At 36.0% G+C, this 19,244-nt stretch overlaps 1 protein-coding gene across 1 annotated transcript in view; it reads right to left on the bottom strand.

Annotated features, from left to right (window-relative positions):
- The window catches only part of SLC6A3 (solute carrier family 6 member 3), a 96,829-nt gene that overhangs the window by 59,862 nt on the left and 17,723 nt on the right, over positions 1 to 19,244 (bottom strand). Inside the window, exons 4-5 of the mRNA XM_020976729.2 lie at positions 15,333 to 15,564; positions 2,008 to 2,146 (exon numbers count right to left, since the gene is read on the bottom strand). Coding sequence (XP_020832388.1) covers positions 2,008 to 2,146; positions 15,333 to 15,564 — 371 coding nt within the window. The remainder of the gene's footprint in view (positions 1 to 2,007; positions 2,147 to 15,332; positions 15,565 to 19,244) is intronic.

Here is a 19,244-nt window from a genome sequence, read left to right on the forward strand (position 1 = left end):
CAGTTTCCTCCCCCATGAAACTACTGACTAAATCACTGCAATAGATATATGCATCCTCCAACAAAAACATGGGATTTTTTTTTTGCTTACGTTTTTGTCATTTTCATTTATGTGAGTGCCAAAAAGCACGTTTGACAAAATGTTTTGGTCAGGAGCAGACCACAGATTTCATTTAACCACTCATTTCCACTATATAAAGTTGGAAGTACATGGTAATTTCTTAACTCTCCCTTTAAAAATGTTGATGAATTTTGTTTTGACTAGAGGAAGTATACAAGGTTACACTGGGCCTAGTTATCAATATCAGTTAATCAGTCAGCTAGCATTTATTAAGCTCCTGCCACATGCCAGGCACTGTGCTAAGCACTGGTGATACAAAGAAAGACAAAAGACAGTCCCTTCCTTCAAGGAGCTCACAGTCTAAGAGGGGACACAACATGAAAATAGTTTTGTCAAAATAGGATGTGTATAGGGTAAATTGGAGGCAATCACAGAGAGAAAGCTCTAAGATTAAGAAACACTGGAAAAGAGTTGGAAATGTTACCATAATTAAACAATCTCCTACTGTCATCACTGTGAGGCCAGTATACTACACCCATTTGCAGATGGGGAAATTGAAGGGCATAATATAAATAAAATGAATGAAAACATTTGATGTACTTTTTCCTCCAAATATCTCTAAACTGTTTTGAGTTTTGATAAAATTTATCAGTTGTCCTTTTTTAGATTTAAAGCACTTACACATAGAGGGAAATATTCCAATATAAAAATACTTTGTCAATCCAGGATTCAGTTATACTGCAACCTTATCTATTCAGAACATGGTGAAAATGTAGAGAATACACAAAAATAGATTTTCCTGGCTCCAAGGTCAATGTTTGCTTGTGTTCTCTCATCACCAAATACCAGGATAATTTCCACAACATGGAAATATGATTGATGCAGTCATTTATTAGGGTCCTCTTTACTTTTTCTCTCGCATGTGAAGGATAAGTCATTGGTTTGTTTTAAGTAAAGCTTCCTTCCTTCACTAAAGCCATTGGTGCTTATCAACAAAAAGAATCTGTTTTGATTTTTATACTCAAATATACAAGTGGATCTGATCTTTCCAAGGAGGCAGACAAACTATGACTCCATCCATGCTTGCCTGTCCTGTAAGACTTTTATTCTAATCTCTCTTAAGTTCACCACACAGGGGCTACCCAAGGTATAGGGGAGGGAGAAGACATTCCTTCTTAACACATTAAGGATATGAGTGGACAAAGTCTGACCATTGGTTAGTTTTAGCCCTGACTACAAAACCAGCTCAGCTTCTATTTTAGATCTTAGATTTCTTTGATACCTTTACTTTGGTCCCTCTCTGTTGCTTTTTTAAGTCTTGCAGCCCATTTACGCCTGCCACATGCCTCGTCATTGCTTCAGGTGATATTAATTTTGAATTCTTTGGAGATCGTAGTGTTCCATGACTCCGTTAATATAACATCATTGATACAGTGTTTATACTAAAAAGGTCGGTCTTTTTTTCAAGAAGAAGTTTGGGTTATTAAGGGAGGTTTGTAATTTCCCAAAAGTAATCTAGCTTGCTGTCCTCTTCCTGTTTAATTCTAAGCCCCAGATATGATCCATCTGCAGTGCTTGTCCAAGATATACATGCTAATGAACAAGCCATATAGGTTGTCCATCACAGAACTTAATAACCTAGACAACAGGCAATTCTTTAATATTTTCTCCATGCATAATTAGGTAAAATTCTTTCATTTCTATAGGCATATTTACATTTCCCATGTCTTTCATTTCAGAGTATATTTGTTGATTCAGAAAATCCTTTCTCATACTGACATTTGTAATGAAGACATAGAGTCCCACTTAAGCTAACTAATAATCACCTTTCAAAAAATAAAACAATACTGAATCCTGGCTCTGACTTACTATCCTGTTACTATCAAAAATGTCTTGAGATTACGTGCATCTTTGATTCCATATGGTCCAGCTGTTGATGAGCCTTACCTTCCCAGATGTCTTCACTCCTTTCCATAAGCTGAAATAAAGCAGCACGATTACAATAACCAAGCAGGAGGTTAGCTGCCACCGAGGAAGGCCCAAATCATCAATTCCTTTGCTCTGGTGAAGATGCAGCACTCCTCGTCTGAAAAATCAGGAGGAGAAAGACTGTACACAATTCCATTGCTTCTACATTGGCAAAGTGAAGGATCTGGAGTCAGATGACTTGGGTTTTTATCTGAGCTTTGGTATTTAATGGCTGCATGAAATGTCAACAAGTGACAACCTCTCTGGGTCCCAGTTTCCTCATTTATACTGAGCCAGCTTGGCCCCAAAGAAGAGATATGAGAAGGAATTTCCCCCATACCTTCTCTGCAGAACTGGGAGACCATGTATGGGAGGTATGGCTTTATATAAGGTTGGACTTTTTCCTATGTTTGTTAGTTTTACTAAACTTTTCCCCATTCTTTTTTATACTTCGTTTTAACAGAAAGTTCTCTGGGAGGGGATGTATTACAAAATGTGGATTTCCTTGCTATAAGTAAAAGGACTTATAGTATATGTGCATATATATATATATATATATATATATATATATATATATATGTGTGTGTGTGTGTGTGTGTGTGTGTGTGTGTGTGTGTATATGTATGTGTGTATATATATATGTGTGTATGTACGTATATATATATACACATATGTATGTGTGTATGTATGTGTGTATGTGTGTATACACACATACACACACACACACACATATATATTAGTACATATAAGACTTTCCCCTCTATCTTTGATCTCTTTAAGACATATGCCTAGTAGTGAAATTGCTGGGTTAAAGAGCAGCCACATTTTAGTGCTTAGGAAGGCATACCTCCAAACTACCTTCCAGAATAGTTGGACCAATTCTCAATTCTCCTACTACTATATCACACCACTCTACATAACAATGAGATATAGCAAAAGCCTGATATGTAAAATGGCTAGTCATTTAGTGTTAGTCCAATCCCGAGCTCATAAAAGGGTCCCCAGATAGATTAGAGTTTATTGTGTGAGGAGCACCGAGTTACTGTGATTGCTAAGATTACATCTCTAAGACACCTAGAAGGTTTTGGGGAAATAAGTATTATGGCTATACATATATATTTACACCAAATATAGCTATACAGTACATAATTGCTATTGCTGTACATTATAGGCATGCTGTGCACCTTTTGCTTCCCTTGTTTGCATATCCATGATTGAGATCGGCAAAAATTGAGAATTCCCAAGCTTCTTCTCTCCTTGCCTTCTTCTCAGCAGTTATCTGTATACTTACTCTCATTGTGGCACAAAGCAAAGACCATGTATTGGCTTAGATAAAGGCCAATATGAAATGGAGGCTCAGAAAAGGCTCTGCTATTTGCTACCTGTACAACTTTGAATAAGATATTTAGTCTTTCAGGGCTGCTAGGGCAGCTAGATGGTGCCCTGGATAGAGCATGAGTCTGGAGTAAGGAAGATCTGAGTTCAAATTCAGTTTTGGAATACCTACTAGCTGTGTGACTCTAAGCAAGTCACTTAACTCCTATTTGCCTCAGTTTCCTCATCTGTAAAATGAGTGGGAGAAGGAAATGGCAAACCACTACAGTATCTTTGCCAAGAAAACCCCATGGCCAAGTCCATGAACAACAACAGATGCACTGGAGATACAAAGACAAAAGTAAAATAGTGTTTGCCTTCATGAAGCTTAGATTTTATTGTGGAAGAGGGCCCTAGAAGTCTGGGAATCAGAAAAGACTTGATGTAGAAGGTAGCACTTTTACCAATTGAAGGTAATTAGAAATTCTATCATGTTGCTTCTTACTAAGACCAACACTGACTCAGAAATCATTGTAAACATGTATTCCTGTTTCTCTTTTAATCTCTTTGCTGTACTTTGCATATCTTTACCTTATTTAGGTCAACTAAAGAGAAAATTTGCTTAAGAAAATACCTGAAGAGTTTTTAAGACTTCTTCACTGAAACATGTTCAATGAGTATGCAGGCTCCTCAATTAACATAATTGGTCAGTCTTTATAATTACCATATTGACATTTTAATAGGATAGATGAATATCATAGTGACTTTTGTACAAACATACATGTGAGTGATACAACTGAACCACATGACATTCATCTATTTGCAAAAGGAGTATTGAAAAATATGATTTTCCTCTACTTCCTTTTCTGTGTACATCTTGGAGTGAGGGGGAGCTGAGTGGTTAGAAGAAAATTGTGAGCTGGCATATCTGTAGATATATTTTTTTTAAAGCTGATTAAGCAAGAACACAACAGTGATTTTTCATGATTCTCTGGATTAGTTAACAGCATAGCTTCCTTTGCTTAATATAGTGATATCTCTCCAGCTATCACAGAAATGACAAATAACTTATGGGGATTTTAAAAATCAGAACAAATGAAGGTTGGGTATTTTTTTTATTTTGAGAGTTTCATAACAATCCTTGAGTGAATGAGGCACATTCCAGGGAGAGATGCTGTCATCCCAAGGTTGGGAAGTCCCTGCTATGTGTATGTTTGTTTCTGCTGCTTCCAATATGGTAATCATAGCTCTATGTCCCTTTAACAGTACAGTAATTAACCATACAAATTAGAAGGTCCAGGACATAAAGGAAATTAAATCAGCCCACAGATCTTAATGAAATCTAGTTGACCTAAAAAAAATTTAATAAAAATGACCTTTCAAGTCTTTTGATTAGATTTTCATATGAATTTGTGAACATGGGGAACTCTATGGTAAAAATAAGTTACTGTTGTGTTAACATATACTATTATTTGGGAATTCCCTATATAAAGGATCAGGGTAAAGATTACTTCAATATCCCTAAATTAACGTTAGTTAATGAGTATTTAGCATGCATTTCCTATGTTCCAGGCGGTGAGCTAAACTCTGGGTATGTAAATAAAGTTAAAAACATGGCTTCTCTACTCAAAAAGCTCACATTCTAATGGGAGAGATAACATTCAAATAATTATGTACAGATAAGATCTATTCTATACAGTGTAAATGGAAGGTAATCCCAGAAGAAAAAGCACTAACAATTGGGGGAAAAGAGGAAAACTAGGAAAAGCCTTCTGCAGAAAGTGTGACTTGAACCGAGTCTTGCATGAAGTCAGAGGAGGAAGAGGTGAGGAGGGAGAGAATTCCAGCCAATGTGAAAACAGGTAATCAGGAGATAGAGCATGAGATAATAGAGCACATGGTGAGGAGTAAAGCATATTATACAATTGGAAAACTTGGAAGCAGCCAGGTTGGCAAGGGCTTTGAATACCAAACAGAGGATTTTATATTTGATTCTAGAAGTAATAGGAGTAGGGGTATGTGACATGATCAGACTTGCACTTGATTTTACTAATCACCTTGGCAGTTGAGTGGAGGATGGACTTGAGTGGGGAGAGACTTTAGGCCAGGAGAGTAACCAGAATACTATTACAATAATCCAGGGTCATCATGGAGAAAGCCACTGAGATCCCTCACCTTCATTCCGTCATGTAAATGCTTATTCCCTTTCCCCCCATTCTCAGGTATTGTTTGAATAAACTGGCAACGTGAGAATAAAACCAGTCCTTTAGAGGTAGAAATGTTCATATCATTTACTATCCTCTCTCTCCCAAAGCCCAGTATAGGCAAGATAACCATAACCATACCACTACGAGGTCAGTATCCCAAAAGACATTAAAAAAAAGGAAAAAGAACTATACGTACAAAAGTATTTATAGCAGTTCTTTTTATGATAGCAAAGAATTGGAAATCAGGGGGATGCTTATCAATTAGGGAACGGCTGAAAAACTTGTGGTATGTGATTATGATGGAATACTATTGCACTCTAGGAAATGATGAGCAGGATGCTCTCAGAGAAACCTGGAAAGACTGGTATTGGCTGATGCAAAGTGAAATGTACTGTGTACAAAGTTAATAGCAATATCGTAAGATGATCAGTTGTGAATGACTTAGCTATTCTTAGCAATACAATGATCCAAGACAGCTCTGAAGGATATATGATAAAAAATATTATATCCATCCTCAGACAAAGAATTAATGGCGTCTGAATGCAGATTGAAGCATACTTTTTTTTACATTAGTATTCTTGAGGAGTTTTTTCTGTCTGTACTCTTTCTCAATATGAGTATTATGGAAGTGTTTTGCATGACTACACATGTATAACCTATATCAACCCACTTACCTTCTAAATGGGGAGCAGGTGAGGAAGAAGGAAGGGAGAAAACTTGGAACTGAAAGTTTTAAAAATGAATACTAAAAATTGTTTTTACATGTCACTGGGGGAATTTTTTTTTTAAAAAAAGGTTAAAAAAAGATAATGCTATGCTAGCGCCCCACTCTCATGAAAATCTGTATAACAATCCAATGAAAAAGAGGAAGCAATCAAAGAGAATACTTCATTAATGTTCAGTGATCCTCCCTTCCCACCCACCCCCCACCATCTCATGCTAGAAAAGATGCTACCCTAAGTGAGAGCTTTGAGAGATTCTCTTGCTTCATCCTGTGAACTGATTGGATTTTTCTCAGTCTTAGCCCCTACCTTCCCTTGACTTTTATTCAGTATTTGATACTATTGACCACACCTTGATAATGTGTCCTCCTTGGTTTAAGACACACTGCTCTCCTCTGATTCTCTCCTTCCTATCTAACAGCTCCTCATTTTCCTTTACTGGTTTATTTTTCTCTTCTGAACCCCAGTGTGGATGTCCCTTAGACTCTGTCTTCGAAACTATTCTCTTCTCTCTATATACTTTCTCCTTCAGTGGTCTCAATATGCTACAAACTGAACTCATCATTTCTCCCCCCTTTCCCCACAAAGTCTTCCCTTTCTTCCAGCTTCCCAATTTCTTTTAAAGCCTTTTTCAATCTTAAGGAGATATAGGAAATATGAGTTATGAATTCCATCACCATTCTCCTAGTCTCTCAGGCTCTGTAGAAATATGAGTTGTTATTTCTACCACCTGCTTACTTAGGCTTGAAACCTCAGTTACCTGTCACTCTTCCCTTTCCTCTCTCACACCTCACCGACTCTGACCCAATGCTTTAGGGAACCTCGGAGGGAAAATCTTTTGTTTCTCCCTAGGAATCTTCTCCACCCCAACATCACAGCTTTCTCTTTTATTGATCTCCAGTTTCTCCTCCTACTCCCCTGGACTTTATCAACCTCACCACAGCAGCTTTTGCTCACCCAGCAAGTTCACTTTGCCCCTGAGGCCCCCTCTTCATCCCAGTATTCTCACAACAGAGGAGTACTCTGCCCTGGGGCCCCATCCTGTGTTTGGTGGGCTCCTTTCCAAATCTCCATTTAAAGGGAAGTACTCAGGCCAGCCATGTCTTCATTCCTCCCAGGCTCCACTCCTGTCTCTCCAGACCTTTTCTACCACGTCCCTTCTCTTCTCGATTTTCTTCTGAGCTTTCTTTTATGTGTTGTATTCCCATTAGAATGTAACCTCTTTGAGGGGCAGCTAGGTGGTGCAGTGGATAGAGCACTGGCCTTGAAGTCAGGAGGACCTGAGTTCAAATCCAGCCTCAGACCAAACACTTGACACTCACTAGCTATGTGACCCTGAGCAAGTCACTTAACCCCAATTGCCAAAAAAAAAAAAAGAATGTAACCTCTTTGGCTCAGATTCTTAAAGCCTAGCCAAAAGCTCACTAACATTTAGACTCTTTAAAAGTCTGCCCAATGTGACACATGTTCTAATAAACTTTGTCTTTAACTGGAAAAAAAAAAGAATGTAACCTCTTTGAGGGCAGGGATTATCTTTTTTCTTGTATTTGTGTAGAACTAGAGACCTAATTTTAGTCAATAGTCTCAACTGGCCCTCTAGGCTAGCAAACAAGTGGTAGAATTGAGATTTGAGTTTTGTTTGCTTCCCTTTCACCTACCCACACTTTGGAGTGAAGAACTAATGGACCATAGCCAGCAGGCAAGAAATAGGAAGATGTATTATCTTCCACCTCTGGAGGAAAGGTGTTCATCTTGTATCACATAACATGCACCCGATATGTACATATAGCACACATAAAATGTATGTATGAATGGCATTTTAGAAATCATAACATGTACATAAAATATATCTTCTATCCTAGGTATTTGCCACGGATTAAATGTCTACATGGGGAGTCATTCTAAGATGAAAGGGAAACTTTCTAAAGACATAGAGGTAAACAATTCCAACAAGAAGGAAAAATGAAAGTTGTTTGAAGAGACCAATGTGCATACCCAGAGAATTTTGCAATCAGCTTAAATTTTAAAAAGGAACGTACAAAAGATAGAAACAAAATCAGGTAACAAGAAGAGAAATATAAGAATATTACACAGTCGTGTGAAAACGGCACCAAGAGCTAAGATCTGAAGGATTAACTTTCCTTTCCAAAACAAGTTTGGTGTTTTTTTTTTTATTAAGCTTTACTGAAAGGAGGCTCAAAGAAGTGATGTAACCTTTGATTTGGGGTAGATGTGGCAACTTCCAAAAAAGAGAAGGCAGAGCTACTAAATTATTTTGCTTCTGTTTTCTCTGTCAAGGAGAATGACCTCTGTGCTGGAAATGGCAGAACACGGATGTCTAACAGGGAGCTGATGTCCATGATAAGTAAGGAGACAGCAACAGACCACCTTGATGCCCTTGACAAATTCAAGTCACCTAAGTTAGATGGGTTATGTCTTGAAAAAACTGGCAGATGTGATTGCTGAGTCAGTCAGCTGAGGAAAACAGGGAGATGTGCCATAAAACTAGGGAATTGACTTAATTTTCAAAGAAGTGAAGAGATTGATCTGAAAATTACAGACTACTTACTGATTTTGACCTGGCTTCCTAGGAAAACTCTAGCATGGATCATTAAAGGGACAGTTAATGAACATTTAGAAAGGATAGTTGTGCTTACAAAAAAGGAACCATGGTCTCATCAAGAACAAGCCATCCCAGACTAACCTTTTCTTTCTTTTTTTTTCAGAGTTGCTGAATTGGTAGATAAAGGGAAAACTGTGAACATAGTTCATCTAGATTTTAGCAACTAATTTCATAAAATATTTCATGCTCTTTTTGTAGAGAAGATGGAGAGATGTGGCCTAGATAATACATTTAGAAGGACCCAGAATTAGTCAAAAGGCAACACACAAAGAGTAATAGTTTTTTCAAAATTAAATTTTTTCAATTATCAAGTATTTAAGTTTCTCCTTCCCACCTTCTATCTCCCCTCCTCCATCTTCACTGGAAAAAAAAAAGAAAAATAAAAACCTTTCAATGAATAAGAATAGTCAAGCATAAAAAATTCCCATATTGGTCATGTCCCAAAATGTATCTGCTTATTAGTCCATCACTGTTCTATCAAGTAAAGTTGCATTCTTTATCATTAGTCCTCTGGAATCATGATTGATCACTGTGTTGATCAGAGTTCCAAGAGTATTTGTAAATGATTCAGTGTCAATGTGGAAAGCAATCTTCAGTCAGGGACCACAGTGATATGTGCTTGGCCCTGTTCTATTTAACATTTTGATCAATGACTTGGATGCATTTTGATAAAATTGAAAAATCACACAAATCTGCGAGGAATAGCTAACATGCTGTATGACAGAAATACATCTGGATAACTAAATGTGATATTTTTTTTTTCCTGATCATCTCTTTAGTGACTCCCTATGAGCTGGATGCCATGAATCAGTTCCTTCAAGGCAACCATCAGGTTTTACTAAACCAACATCAGAGGGGAAAAGATTCATCTTGGAAGGATATTCTTTTCTTCTCAGCACATTCCTTGGGGGCAGATAGCCCTTATAGCAAAGAGGAGGTGAGGTCCCCCTCATTTTTCACCTTCCCTAGTCATATCTGTTACCCTGGATTCATTAAAAATACAAAATCTGCTTGAGAAGTGTAAAATTTATGAAATACAACTCTCTCTCTGTATGAAAAAAGTGGTCCATTTTCACCTGGCAGGATGCACTCAAGTGAAGAACAAAATGACTTAGGGCATTAAAAAACCCCCCATAAAATAAATTTTAAAATATTTCATTAAGTTAAAAAAACTCAAAAGGAGTACATTTTAAAATAAAATTAGTTTAAAACTTTACTGAGTTGATGGCAAAATTAGGGGAAAAAACAATAAAATTAACAAAAAGCACTTATGTTGCTTATAACAGGGAAGTTATTTTGTTAATTTTTAAAACTCTGTGATTTTCAACTCTAAAAACTTTTAAAACTCACCTCATTTTTTAAAAGTCCTGAATCAAGTTTTTCTTCGTACGTGGATAGGTCCTATCTACCGATTTGAAAAATAGAAACATTTCTGCATTTGGCAATTAATAAAATACAATCAAACAGACCCAATGGAAGCTGATTCAAACAAACTACACAGTAATATAACAGGAATCAAGCGGAGACAAAAGATATTTTTGGGCGTGGTAGGATTCTTGATATTTTGTAACTAGTGTTGCTTCCTGGTCAGAAACCATACTTTTTCATTTGGAAAAGCGGATCAAGACCAGCAGGAATCTTGAACTCCCTACCATAGCATTCAGTTTATATTAGTACAATATCAAAAAGAAATGCCATCTTTTTATAGTATCAAAGAAATTGAAGATTTCTATTGGAATAATGCAAATATCATGAAATTTTCAACAGGTCACTCAAGCTCTCTGTTGCAAAAATACCCTGAATCCCTCAAAATATTATGGATGCAGATTTTGATCAAATCCAAGCATTTACACATTTGTAGAGAAGGATAATTCCCAAACTCCTAGGACCAAATGATGATTGTTTAAAAAAAAACAACACTATGTTAATGTATTTTAGATATCTAGGAATTGGATGCAATTTTTAAAATATTTGTTGTGTACAAGACCAACAAGATGAAGATAGTTTCCCCATTCCCCACTGACTCTCAAACACTGTCATAAAGGGAATTTACAGGCCAAATGTAGAACAATTACAGTTGAATCCACAGGCCAAAAAATAAAGAGAACCAGGACAAGATAAAATCCTTATGAATGAACATAGAGAATGCTAATCTTTACAAAATGCTCAGTCAGCAGCCGTCTCATACCACCAGCTTCTCTACTCCAGGCAGGGACAGACAAACAATCACAAATAGACTAGTATGGCCTACTTTTGGATAGTCTCTTATTGCAAATGATTTGCCAGCACACTTTTTACCCCCTACCCTGTCCACCCCCTACCCTGAAACAAGTAGCAGACACTGGTTTTGTCAAGCCACATGAGAAGAAGAAAAAGGAAGTATGCTATCTCCTACTTGGGGAATTATGTTATAGAACCCCAGGAATGTAGAGATTCTGCCAGGAGTACCCCTCATGCCCTTTCCCAATCCCCAACCTAGTGGCAGAGACCAACTCAGACCAGTCGGGGAAGGAAAGGTTGATAGCCAAGAGAGGAATTGAGATGACATGAGTGGCTGTGCTGGGAGAGAAAAAACACTGACTGGAGCCAGTACTTTCTTTCCACAGGTTACTAAGGGTAGTTAGAACCAAGGCCAGTAAAACCCAAATCATCCAATGTGGGAAGAGAGTGATGCAATTTTGTAATCTGGTCTCAGTGATGCACCAGCAAAGGAAAAGAAGTCAGGAAAGGAGTGATGGAAAAAAATAAGGGAAAAAGGCTGAAACATTAAAGATTATGAGGAAGAAAACTCAGTAAAAACCCTGAGCACAAGCAGATAAATAACAGAATAGATACTAAAACTAGGATGAGCATTAAACACTCAAAGAGACTACAGAGCTCTCAACAAATATTACAATACAAAGGAAAGTGAATCAATGCCTGATGAATCCTGTGGAATCCTAAGAGATCATGAAACAACACAAACAATTTCAAAATTATTCAAAAGGAAAAGAAAATCTATTTGTGCATTGAAATCCTAAGAAATTAGTAATGAATGTGTGACAAGTTTTATGTGTATATATGTGTGTGTGTGTGTGTGTATATATATATATGTATATATATATATGTGTGTGTATATATATATATATATATATATATATATACACACATATATATATACATATATATATATACACACACACACACATACATATGTATATGGAGAGAGAGAGAGAGAGAGAGAGTAATTTTAAAAAAACCTCAATTAGAAAACTAGAAAAATCAAATCAATGGTAGAAAGCTTCACCAAAGAAGGAAAAGAGAGAGAAACAGATTTGCATTACAAAACACTAAGGTGGAGGAAAATGTGGCAGAAGGGAAGCAAAGGACAATATCATTAAAGGAACACATGATCTCTCTACAAGGCAAAGCCATAGATCTCAAAGAAAGGAGGCAAAGAGACCACTTAAGTGATTCAAAGTTCTCTCAGAAGAACATGACAAATCAAAATCCCTGAACAGCCTAATGAAGGCAACAGTACAAGAAAACTGCACAGAACTTTTGAATTCAAAAACGAAGTATTAATAAAAAGAATCCATAGATTAGCTCAAACCCCCCCAAAAACCCCAACAATCTTTATGCTTCAAACTCTATGACAACAGTGGTTAAATTAAATAAGTCCAGTGATAAACAACATAGAAGTTTCTCCAGTAAATACAAGAGTAAAGCAAAAATGTCCCCTCACTGTGCAGCTATTTGATTCATTTCTAATTATACCAGTAATAGCAATAAGAAAAAAGCAAGAAATTAAAGGCATAAAAATAGACAAAGAGGAAACAAAATAAGTCTTATTTGATACTATGATTTACTTAGAAAAATATTAGGTAATTAGCAAAGAAACTATTTGAGACAATAATGTCATAGATTTAGAGCTTGAACTTTTTATTTTCACAGATGCAGAAACAAAACCCAACGAAGTTAAATAACTTATCTAGGGTCATACAGTTAGTAAATGTTTAAGGCTGGATTTGAATTCAAGTCTTCCTACTTGGAAGTTCAGTGTTCTATCCACTAATGCATCTAGTTCCCTCTCAAAAATAATAATTAACAAGTTATTAGACTGTAGTCAAAATAGCTTTGGTAAACTTGCTGTCCACAAAATAAATCCACAAAAAGCAATAGTATTGTCATATAGCAAACAAAAATCAAGGAGTAGTAATAGACATGTAAATCCAGGGGTGTGCTGGGGCTGGCTCTAATTGACTAATTATTAAATTTTCAGTGTGAACATTTGTACCTCAGAAATTGGCAGTCACTACAAATCAAGGTATGATTTATTTTTTTGTTGATTGTTTAGACTTAAGAAAGTGTTAATAACATAGATTATACTTAAAAGTACGTGCATACTTTTTTTTTTTGAGAGCTCAGTTATTAAACATTTACCAGTATGCCCCTGATTGTTCTATAAACATTGCTTGAGCTCAACAGGAGTGGTAGGTAGAAGGCACAGAGAATGAAGTCATAACCATACTGGATACCTAGTGACCGTAGGCTAACAATAATAATAATAATAATTATTATTATTATTATATAAGTATATATTAATATATTATTATTATTAGCATTTGCATAGTGTTTTAAGGTTTGCAAGGTGCCTTATATCCATTATCTCATTTGAACCTCACAGTATTCCTGTGGAAATCCCATTCAAAATAACCATAAAATTAAAAAAAAAAGGAGAATCAATCTACCAAAGCAATTCAATATTGCATGGACATAAAATGTTCACTAAAGAAATAAAGAACAACTTAACTAGATGGAACAGATGGAGAAATATTCGGTGCTCATGGCTGGGCTCTGACAATTTAATAAAATTGCCATTACCAACAAAGTTAATTTACAGATTTAGGGCTATATTAATCAAACTATCAAAAGAACACTTGAGAGAGTTAGATAAGATAATAACAAGATTCATTTAGAAGCGTAAAAAATCTAGATTATCAAGATAAATATTTGTTAAAGGTAATAATGAAGGTAGGACAGCATTTTCAGATCTCAAACAATATTATAAAGCAGTAAATAACAAAACTACTCAGTACTGTTTAAAAAAAAAAGATAAGTAGATCAATGGAATGGAGTAGAAAAAGAAGAACTGGAAATAATTGAACTCAATAATCCAGTATATGATAAATCCCCAAACATAAACTACTTAGGAAAGCAACTAAGCAACTATTAGTTTTCCAAGGACTGCTGTGGAAACTAGAAAACAGGCATTTCACAATAAATTCAAAATCATCAGAATCTGTAAGAGGAATAGATATAGGTGGGGTGTGTGTGTGTATGTGTGTATGTGTGGAATCCCTTACCAAACAAGGGATAGAAGCAATTACAGAAGTTAAAATAGATCATTGTGATTACACAAAAAATAAAAAATATTTTGCATGAACAAAATCAATGTAATTTGTATAAGAAGTCAATAGGTCAACTAGGAAAAATATTTATATCAAATATCTCTGATAAATATTTGCTGTCACAGATGTAAAGACGAGTAATAGAAATATACCACCAAAAGTCATTCCTCAAGAGAAATGGGCAAACAGCTCACAGAAACAGCTCACAGAAAAGCTACAAACTATTAGTATCCATGTGAAAGGATGTTACAAATCGCTAGTAATAATAAAAATGCAAATCAAAACAATCCTGACATTTCACCTCTCGCCAGAAAATTGGTCAAGGTGACATATTTATAATGAGCTAAAATAGAGATTGCTATTTTCTTTAAAAGAAACAAGCAAAAAAAAGAAAAGAAAAAAGCACAGGAGGAGAGGGAGGGGAGAAAATATAAAACTCAAAATCTTATGGAAGTGAATGTTGAAAATTAAAAATAAATTAATCATTTAAAAAAAAGAAAAAACACACAAGAAAACTGTGGGGGCAAAAAGATAAACTAATCAATGACTATCTTGAACATGGTAAGAGAAAGGATAGTATCAATTTGGAGAATATGGGGAAAGGCTGTGAATCCAGAGGAACAGTCTTTGGAGGAGAAATATTCCTTTGTTGTTCAGTCATGTCCAACTTTTTGTGACCCCATTTGGAGCTTTCTTGGCAAAGATACTGGAGTGGTTTGCCATTTCCTTCTCCTGCTCATTTTACAGAAACTGAGGCAAACAGGGTTATGTGATTTGCCTAGGGTCACACAACTATTAAGTGTCTGAGGCTGGATCTGAACTCAGGAAGATGAATCTTCCTGACTCCAGGCCCTGCACTCTATGCACTGTGCCATTCCTTAAGTGGTAGCAATGGAAATTTAAGGACCAGCTAATAGCAGTTAAGAAATCAAGTTGGGACTGAGGGTGAGAATTATTTTAGGGACTGTCCCATTTTGTCACACCTTCCTGTTTCCACAAGAGGAAAATGAAGTGTTTTGCTCCCAGAACCAGCCACGCTATTACTTACTCAAAATATTCTGCAGCAGGAGTGGTTTTATAAGTGTCATTGATGTCAAAGCTGTCACTGGAGTTGGAAAAACGAGTGTCTGAGCAGTTCAAGCTATTCCACGTGTTATTGCAGTGTATCCAGGGAAGATCCATAGTGAAGGATGAGAAAAAGTAATGGAGAGCCCAGGCAATGATGACGTTATAGAAGAACCCGACATAAAGGGATATGAGGATAACAGTAAAGCCCACACCTAAGATGAGGAAAAAGGAATGAACGTTCAGTCCTTTGAGTCTACTAGCAACTTACTTATCTCACCAAATATCTTCATTACCCCAAGAAATATAATGCTGTAAATGTTCTCTTTTCTCACAGAAAAAAGGAAAAGCCTCCACAGTATTTTTTATTGAGAAATTTATATCACAAGAAATTTAAATGACCAAGAACATTTTCTATGTAATATATGTAATATTTTAGAAGAATCCTACTTTGATAAAAAAAAAAACCCACTACATTGTTGTCTTACTGTTGTTTTTAGACTCTCTGTGACTCCATTTGGGGTTTTCTTGGCAAAAATACTAGAGTGATTTGCCATTTCCTTCTCCAGAACATTCTACAAATGAAGAAACTGAGGTAAGTGTTAAGTGACTTGCCCACAGTCACAAAGCTGGTAAATGTCTGAGGCCAGATTTGAACTCAGGAAGATGAGTCTTCCTGACTCCAGGCCTGACATTCTATCTACTGCACCGCCTAGATACCCCAATACACTACTATTTTGATTTAAATATATTGCTCAAAGCAAACTCATTTTAAACTCTCCATATCCATTTAATCTGCTTTTAATTTTTTTGAGCAACCTCCAAGTTCCAAGAATTTCTAAACTCTAGAATCTCAGACTTAGCTCTGATTTTTGAAGCAGTCAGAAACTAAAGATTTTGCACAAGGAAACTAAAATTTTCTTAAGTCTTTATAGTAACATATCCTTCCAGAATTTATCTTTCATACTAGTTAGAATTATCCCAAAATACTTAGTATCATAGAACCATAGATTTTAGAATTGGAAGCAATCTTAGAAAACATCCAATTCAGTCTCCACATTTTATAATAGGAAACTGAGGTCCATCTAGCCTGAATTAATTTCCCTTCAGGCATATAGACATTGGCTTTTTTTTTTACCCAAAGTCTAATTGTACTGATTGATATCTGCTTGTGAAATAGCCTACATGATTACTTAGAAATGGCTGGAGTTGCTACAAATTCAGTCATATACCTATCTATCTATCTATCTATCTATGTCTATGTCTATATCTATATCTATACTATATCTATACCTGAGTAGCATAATTTTGATAAGTGTTTCTCAGGAACTCTTTCTGTTTTAAAAAATATCTCATTATTGGCCATTTGAGTATAAGTACTAATTAAAGGAGGAGGCAGGGCTGTAACTAGGGTGGAACAACCAGTAGTTTGTTTCAGGGTGCTGAAATTTAGAGCGTACTAATAGCACTTGCACTCTATGGTATAGAAACCATTGGGTTTAGCACCTAGTTAGCAAGAATAATTAATTAAAATAGGAGGTTATCTGAGAGCTGTCTTTTTTGGCCAAATTCCAGCTTATCTCCTTTTTATTCCCCTAGTGTTAGCCTCCACAGCCTACAGCCTCATGGTCTATGCTCCTAGTATCCTGGGGTCTTTGTGTCTCCCTAACTGAATTGCTCTAAGTGCCAAATTACTAATTATGGTTGGGGTTAAAGGATGAAGATTAGGCCAGTTTTCACCTAGATTAGAATTTTTAGCATGTTAAAGGACAAAGGGTAGGAATTTTTAGGTTTTTCAATTTCTACTTCACTCCAGTCCCCAGATATGCTACATTATAGAGAATTTAAGTCATATTTTGGCTTTGGAAAAGTTTGGAAAAGAAAAATCAATATAATAACTGCCTTTGGGGCAATAACAAATTTAATACAATTGTCACATTGACAGGAAGCCTGGCATAGTGAGTAGAGAGCTGCTCTTAGAACCAGAAGGACCTGAGTTCTGATCTTGTCTCTACATAATCATTGTTACCTGTGCAGGTCATAACCACCCAGTGCACAGAGAATTCTCTAAAAGTTTAAATTACAGAGAAGATGAGGATATGTAGTGGTAAAGAAAGTTCCTCATTCCTTACCGATAGTTTTCAACACTAATGAAAAAAAATGGTACCCATAGTTTGATGAATGTGTGGGTTTTTTTTTAATTTTGGTATGTGCTTTTCAAGAGAAAAGTTCATTAAAATAACAGCCTAAATATATATTTATATTTCCATGCCTGGATGATTGTTTGATTATTTACAATCCATTAAATCATAGGGATTGAAGAGTGGGAGCAACCATGATACCTTTTCAATTAAATGCTGCCCAGGTCAATTACTCTTTCTGAATTCCATTTGCCTCATTATGCAATAGATATAACAAATTTCTGTAAACTTTAAAGTGCTATAAAATGCAAGATCACCAGGGATAAATAAAAATACTAACATTTTAGTTTCTGTTTCAAAAGAGAAATTATCTACTAAGTATTTCAACCAAATTGATTTTAAATTTTAAAAGTTGTCTCTTTGGATTTACTGAAAAATGATGGGTTAGATTAGCCAATCTCTAAGATCCCATCCAGTTCTAACAATCTATAATCCTAAATAATGTTAATGAATGTTTTCTCAAAAAACATTCCTGCTTATTATTGTAGCTAACACTTTACAGAACTCAAGATCCAGATTGTCTCAGATTCTCTTAACCAGTCTCAAAATGCTTTCTTGACAAATTTTCATTTAAAACCATTAGACAATGACTTTTTTATAAAAGTTAACAAAGAAAACAAGCTAACCATGAAAATAAGCAGGCTGTTAAGTGTCTGGAATCCATATTTGGAAGGAAAGTCTTCCTAATGTCCACCTCCCCATTCATTCTCTCACTAATCTCACATAGTACTCTTATGTCATGTTTCAAAGTAAAGTACTAAAACACAAAGCATACCATGTGACTTTCAAGAGTGACTATTTTTCTCAAATCGTTTGATGAACTGAAGCAGATGCCCCTAAGAAACCAATGGTTTCTCTTCCACCAACTGCTTCTTGACATTCCATGAAATGCTACCTTTGGTGGCCATGACTTTGCTTACTAGTCTGGTCTCATAGAAGCAGCAAAATTAGAGGCTGGCTGAGAAGACTTGGGTTTCAGTCCTAGTTCTGTCACTTGCTATCCAGATAATCTTGGGCAAGTAACTTAAACTCTTTGGGTTCCAGAACAGTCTTCTCTGTAATGAAGAGGCTGAGCTAGGAATCAGGGATTCATCCCCTGAGGTCTGTGCACTTGTTTTCACAAATATTTTAATAATGATTTCAATAGAATTGGTTTCTTTCTTTTTTTATTTTATTTTATTTCAATGATTTAAAGATATTATCCTGAAAAGGGGTCATTGACTCCATCAAACTGCCAAAAGAACCCATGAGACCAAAAAGAAGCTAAGAACTCCAGAGATAGGTGAACTCTAAAGTCCTTTCCAGCCTCAAATCTATGATTCTAGATTTGTAAAGATACAGATTACAATACTAAAAAGAGCAAGATGGTAGGGAAGACAATTGCCTATATATGGGAAAGTAAAGACAATTGAGAAATCTGAGTCCTTTGACAGGGATTCTTCTGTTTCCATGGGTTTTATTCTCTCCTAAGGACAGTTTTTAATTTAAGGACAGCTCTCCTTTCAAGTCTCCTTTTGGGGGTTCTCTGAAAGTTCTTTTCTCTCAGACTTTTTTTTTCTTTTTTGTCAGGCAATTGGGGTTAAGTGACTTGCCCAGGGTCACACAGCTAGTAAGTGTCAAGTATTTGGTTTGAGGCCGGATTTGAACTCGGGTCCTCCTGACTTCAGGGCTAGTGGTCTATCCATTTCACCACT

This window comes from Phascolarctos cinereus, unplaced genomic scaffold (genome assembly GCF_003287225.1).
Source record: "Phascolarctos cinereus isolate Bilbo 61053 unplaced genomic scaffold, phaCin_HiC Scaffold_4;HRSCAF=312, whole genome shotgun sequence".
NCBI classification, from domain to species: Eukaryota; Metazoa; Chordata; class Mammalia; order Diprotodontia; family Phascolarctidae; genus Phascolarctos; species Phascolarctos cinereus.